The sequence below is a fragment of the Lolium rigidum genome, chromosome 3 (genome assembly GCF_022539505.1).
Source record: "Lolium rigidum isolate FL_2022 chromosome 3, APGP_CSIRO_Lrig_0.1, whole genome shotgun sequence".
Taxonomy (NCBI): domain Eukaryota; kingdom Viridiplantae; phylum Streptophyta; class Magnoliopsida; order Poales; family Poaceae; genus Lolium; species Lolium rigidum.
Window position 1 is genome coordinate 35,592,834 of NC_061510.1, and position 6,651 is coordinate 35,599,484.

At 44.4% G+C, this 6,651-nt stretch overlaps 1 protein-coding gene across 1 annotated transcript; it reads left to right on the forward strand.

Annotated features, from left to right (window-relative positions):
• Positions 1–416: 416 nt before the first annotated feature.
• Positions 417–1,371, forward strand: LOC124694660 (GATA transcription factor 1-like). Its single transcript, XM_047227622.1, has 2 exons — positions 417–640; positions 727–1,371. Exons 1-2 carry the CDS (start codon positions 557–559, stop codon positions 1,369–1,371), a joined length of 729 nt encoding a protein of 242 aa, XP_047083578.1. The 5' UTR covers positions 417–556.
• The last annotated feature ends 5,280 nt before the right edge of the window (positions 1,372–6,651 follow it).

Sequence of the window (6,651 nt, forward strand, 5' to 3'; positions counted from 1 at the left end):
GCACCTTCATTTTATAATATTTATAAAAATCCCAAAAAAATAAAAATAAAATATAATGAGCTGGCATATGAATTCTTAGGTACGATATCTTTTTACATGGATTCTTAGGCACAAAATTAATGAGTATATTTTCCGTTTTGTTTGTTTCTGGTGCCGTGCTTAAAACCGTAAGCAAAGCTTGCTGGCTAGCGTCACCGTTTTGTTTAGCAGCTAATAAGTCCAAATAGGCCATATGGACGGCCCAAAACTCATTAGAAGTACCACACCACAACCCACGTGAACGCCATGGGGTAATTACCGTCGTTAAAACCTATGATTTGTTTGCATCATCACTAGAAACGAGACCCCAACAGAAAAAAAAAAGGTCTCTTGCTCTTGCTTTAGCTTGTGAGGAAGTTCAAAGATGGAAACAAAATCCTCCCAGAAAAGGTGAAAAGCTGGCAATAAAAAGGCCACCGGATCAATCGAATAGGGAGTGTTGACGAAATATTTTGTTCCCCATTTCTTTATCCCTGTCTCGTCTCTGCGCGTGTGTTTCCTGTTGGCGGCGGCGACCATGGTGGGGGGCGGCGAGGTTGACAAGGACGCGGCGGCGCTGGCTCACGAGCTGCCGGGCTTCAATATCTTCTTTGACCAGACGGTACGTACCTGCTTCTCCCCCCTCGTGCCCCAGGGCTGCGGCTGAGACGCTGAAAATACTGTTTTTTTTTTCTTTCTCTCTCGCAGGGGTTGGAGGTGCCCGCGGTGGAGGCAGAAGGGGAACAGGTGCAGGGGGCTGCGGGGGAGGACGATGAGGAGGAGCTGGAGTGGCTGTCCAACAAGGATGCCTTCCCTTCGGTGGAGACCATGGCGGCGGTAGACGAGGAGGAGGCCGCGGCGGCGGCGGCGGCGGCGGCGGTGGCTGCCCCGGCGCGCGCGGCGGTGGGGCCTAGGACCAAGGGGCTGCGGCGGCGCCGGCGCGTGACGGCGCCGTGGAGCCTGGCGCCCGCGCTGCCTCGCCCGGCCCCGCGGCAGGCGGCGGCGCGGCGGCGGTGCACGCACTGCGCGTCGGAGGAGACGCCGCAGTGGCGGCTGGGTCCGGACGGGCCCCGCACGCTGTGCAACGCGTGCGGGGTGCGGTTCAAGACCGGGCGGCTGCTCCCGGAGTACCGGCCGGCGAACAGCCCCACGTTCTCCCCACTGCTGCACTCCAACTCCCACCGCCGGGTGCTGGAGATGCGCAGCCGCGGCGTGGACGGCGGCGAGGCCTCGCCCTCCGGCCGCGCCATCGCCAAGGCCCGCCGCGCCGAGCGCGTGGCGGCGCGCCACGCCGCCAAGGACGGCGGCGATGCCCCGGGCCCAGCCCAAGCTGAAACGCCAGCTCTCCCCTGAGAGCCGATGGATGGAGCCATGGAGCTTGATTAGAAATTCTATGATCCAGCGTTAGCTCCCTTATTATCTGCTCCAGTCTTGTCCAATTTCCATTTTGTCAGACATTAGGATTTAGGGGTTAAGAATGCATAGCTAGCTGCTGAGGTACTATCAATCATCATCATCTTAGGCAAGTTCAGACAAGCTAGCAGGTCGGAGTGAGGAGCGCAGGTGAAAGAACAGCCATCGTCTTGTGCAACTTTGCGACTGATGATAATGTGTGTGTGTGCTGAAATGGGATATACCTAAGCGTTTTTCATGTCTCATCATCTGTTTAATTGCCTGTGGTACTACTGTAGTTGTTCTTCAGTTCGTTTATCATCTCCAGGAAGACCGTACGCGGCGAGCCCTGGGCATATCCATAATTCCATCACCAGGAAAAGGAGACACGGCCTTGGCATTGGAGTATCGCATCATCTCCTCCTGAGTCCTGAGCTGTGAGTGTGAAAGATAACGGCCCGCCGGAAGAACATCCAGGAACGGCAGTGCTTGCAGGTTGCAGCGCTACGACGGCCCTGACATGTTTTCCTGGGCGAGCAGCAGGGGGACTGAATCCTAGTGGTAGTGGGGATCTTTATTTACTTTGGTACTGGAAGGGGGACAGTGCGGCTTGTGGAGTGGAGCACGTGGCGGCGGCTACACAGCACGACACATCCTGCTGGTCTATATTTCGGGTGCTGTTTCTCAGGTTTTGAGCTGCTTCTCACGCATGCCATTGCCACCAGGTGGGTTGGAGATCTTCTCTACCCAATTCAGTTCGTGCTCAAGACATGTACTATCTCGTGGAGAGTAGACTGCACCGGAAATTGGCGAGTTGGATTGGTTTAGTTCGACAACTCACAAGAAAGAAAAATTGAATCTAGGGTTTTATTATTTTGGCGCGAAGTCGGTGTATGCATGTCTGATCGGATTCTACCGTCATGGAGATTACATCGCACCGGTGGTCTAGGAAATTTGCGATTTGGATCGGTTTAGTTAACCAGCTCACACAAAAAAAAAAGACGTGAAGTTTAGGGTTTTATATTTGGCGCCAAGTTCGTATATGCATGTCCAATCGGACTCTACAACTAAGCATGCCACTACGATAGATAGACATAGTCGATTGGTAGACGACAAAACACATTGGCCATTAACTGATGGGCGAGGCAAAGTAGGAAACAAGCGACTTGGATGGTTTTAGTTCGACAAGTCACAAAAAGGAAGATGCGAATTTAGGGTTTTATAGTTTGGCGCGAAGTTGCATGCATGTTTGATCGGATTCAATCGTTAAACAAGCCGCTAAGAGTGAACACACTTGTAACACAAAAATGAGATGTCAATTTAGGGTTTTATGTTTGGCGTGAAGTTCGTTTATGCATGTCCAACCGAACTCTACAGCTAAGCAGGACGCTACGATTGAAAGACACAGGCGATTGGTAGACGACAAAACACATTGACCACTAACTGATGGGCAAGGCAAAGTAGGAAACAAACAACTTGGACGGTTTTAGTTCGACAAGTCACAAAAAGGAAGGTGCGAATTTAGGGTTTTATAGTTTGGCCATGCATGTTTGATCGGATTCGACCGTTAAACAAGCCGCTAAGAGTGAACACACTTGTCGTGGGTAGACGACAACACTAAAAGAACATGTTAATTTAGGGTTTTATATTTGGCGTGAAGTTCGTTTATGCATGTCCAATCAAACTCTACAGCTAAGCAGGCCGCTAAGATAGAAAGACACACGACCGGTAGACGACAAAACACATTGATCACTAACGGATGGGCAAGGAAAAGTAAGAAACAAGCGACTTTGACGGTTTTAGTTCGACAAGTCACTAAAAGGAAGATGTGAATTTAGGGTTTTATAGTTTGGCGAGAAGCGGTGCATGCATGTTTGATCGGATTCGACCGTTAAGCAAGCCGCTAAGAGTGAACACACTTGTCGTGGGTAGACGATAACACAAAAAGAGATGTCAATTTAGGGTTTTATATTTGGCGTGAAGTTCGTTTATGCATGTCCAATCAAACTCTACAGCTAAGCAAGACGGTAAGATAGAAAGATACATGCGAGTGGTAGACGACTAACTGATGGGCAAGGCAAAGTAGGAAACAAGCGACTTGAACAGTTTTTGTTCCACAAGTCACCAAAAGGAAGATGTGAATTTAGGGTTTTATAGTTTGGCATGAAGCGGTGCATGCATGTTCGATCGGATTCGACCGTTAAGCAAGCCGCTTAGAGTGAACACACTTGTCATGGGTAGACGATAACACAAAAAGAGATGTCAATTTAGGGTTTTATATTTGGCGTGAAGTTCTTTTATGCATGTCCAATCGAACTCTACAACTAAGCATGATGCTAAGATAGAAAGACACAGACAATTGGTAGACGAAAAAACACATTGATCACTAACTGATGGACAAGGCAAAGTAGGAGACAAGAGACTTGGATGGTTTTAGTTCGACAAGTTACAAAAAGGAATATGCGACTTTAGGGTTTATAGTTTGGCATGAAGTGGTGCATGCATGTTTTATCGGATTCGGCCGTTAAATAAGCCGCTGAGAATGAACACACTTGTCGTGGATAGACGACAACAGTAAAAGAACATGTCAATTTAGAGTTTTATATTTTGCGTGATTATACTGTTAAGCAAGTCATCGCTAAGAGTGAAACACACACATGGTAGGTAGGGTGTCCGGGACATCCCTGCATGGTATGATGTACCAATCACTACTTAATGGGTTACCGATTTATAGTTTCGATGGCGACTCCTACAAGTTTGCATCAAAAGGTGTATGTGATGTATGTTTTTGAAATTATGTAGGGTTTAACGTTAACTTCTTTGAAGAACATGTTTTTTTGTTATGTTTTTGTGAGCGCAGTTAGTTATGTCAATTGTGTAGCCATCATAAATCTTAAAGCATGTATACGTTTATCTTCCATCTTTAATCCTACCCCAGCAACATGAAAATATTCTGGACATGGCTTGCTGGTATATTTGACTAAAGACGTAAAAAATCACACATACATGATTGTCTAATGAGGGTTCAAGAATCCATTGCAAAAGGAATCATGGCAGATCATAAGTAAGATAATGAGATGAATGACACATGGTTCATGACTTCCTCTAAGCCACAAATGGATTCATATGCTCGGTGTAGATAAAGAAGACATGCCGATCAGAGAGAGTAGATTACACCAACAGTGTCGACAATTCACACGTGGAATAGATTTAATAGGGTGACTAACAAATAAAACTCAATGAAACATGACTTTTGTATTGATGAAATAAGAAATTATGGTTGGGATCGGTTTAGTTCGACTGCTCGCAAAAGACAGGGGTTTAGGGTTTTATATCTGGCACGAATTCGTGTGTATATGCATGTTTGATCGGATTCTACTGATAAGAAAGGCACTTAGAATGAGGAACACGTAGTAGGTAGACGTCAACATGCTGAATAACCTAGCGATTGCTGATTAATGGGCTACTAGTTTATAGTCTTGATGGCGAGGTCTCGAAGCTAGCATGCGAAAGGAATTTGTGATCCCAAGTCCTGGTTGAAATTATAGGTTTTAGTATGGTTTTTTGTATGTTATATTGTTATAAGCAGGGCTAGTTATGTCGATCATGGAGCCATGATCCAAGATATAGTTTAAAGCATGCACTTGATTATCTTTCGTTTCAATCCTACCGTGTGATATTCTTGTTGTGGCTTGTTGGTCTATTCAATCAAATACATGGTCATGTTACAAAAATATTTCCTACATGATTGTCCTTGTATAAGGGTTAAAAATCCATTATATAGGGAAACATTAGAAATCATATGTGTAGAGAAGACACTATAAAGTCAATTTTAAAAACTTTGCTAAGCTTCCATATTTAAATGAAAAAAATACAATACATTTGATCATCAGATGAAAGTTGTGTCTCCATGGAGATTGCCAGACTTCAGCATTTAAACCACTAGATAGATTGACAAGTAGGGTGACTTGGAATGAGCTGAACTTCTTTATCAACATTTTACATGAATAAAATTTAGTATTTGATTGTATACTTGGTTGTACCAAATAAACCATCATAAATTGACGAAAGGATAGGAAAAAAGGTATCCTATTTTCGGAAGAAAGCAACAAAGGACACTAAGCACTGAACTTAAAAGGTGTTTGAGTTTCACATGTTTTTGTCGAAATTATGTAGGGTTTAAGAATAAATTATATAGGGAAACACAAAGAAACCATATGTAGATAAGACACTATGAACATCAATCTCGCCCCGTTTCTTGATCGAAATGAAAAGTTACGACATATTTGATCATTGTATAAAAGTTGCCTCACCGTGGAGATTGTTGAACTTCTGCATTGATGCCACTAGGTTGAAATGTAGAGTGACTTGGAATGAGCTGAACTTCCCTATGAACATTTTTTGCTTGAATCAAATTCAATGGTTGGTCCAAAAAACCTAGATGCCTTCACCTCAACCTCCTTCATAGATCGATTCGACCTCCTCTGGCCGGCCTCGCCGATGTCAGGAATGAAGCATGTGGTGGTGATACTAGTGAACCCGGGCCACATAACATGCCCCATCATGCTGGTCTATATTTCGGGTGCTGGGTGTTCATGGTTTTCTTCTTTCATTTATGAGGTTTTGAGCTGTTTGTCACATATATGCCATTGCCATGAGGTGGGTTGGAGATCTTCACTACACAAACGGGTTCGTGCTTAATGTTGATAGAAAGCTATGTATCTCATGGAGAGTATATTGCACCGGAAATTGGCAAGTTGGGCCCATTTAGTTTGAAAAATTGCAAGAAAGAAAATTGGAATTTAGGGTTTTGTAGTTTTGGCACGAAGTCGGTGTATATATGTGTAAGGGTACATTGCCTCAAAGTGTTTTTTGGTAATTAATGACAATCCTAATGGACTAATGTTTTCATTGAGTTTATATGTAGGAATACTCCATTGGTATTTCTTCTAGTCCATGTGTTGGATTCAAGTGTGGATGCCATGAAGACAAATATATAACTTGGGGTATTGGCGTCAAGATCTTGAGAGTTTGATTTCAAGAGAAGAATTCAAGATATGGCTCTGAGCCGGTGTCATGATAGTCTCATGAGTTCAGTTATGGTTGACTAAGGTTTAGAGCATGCAATCAAATGAAGAGTTCTTTATGTACCTCAAGATATTATGATAGAATGAGGAGATAAAAGGTTGACCAAGATAAGATCAAAGATTGGATTCAAGTTGGTCAACACATGAAGCATAA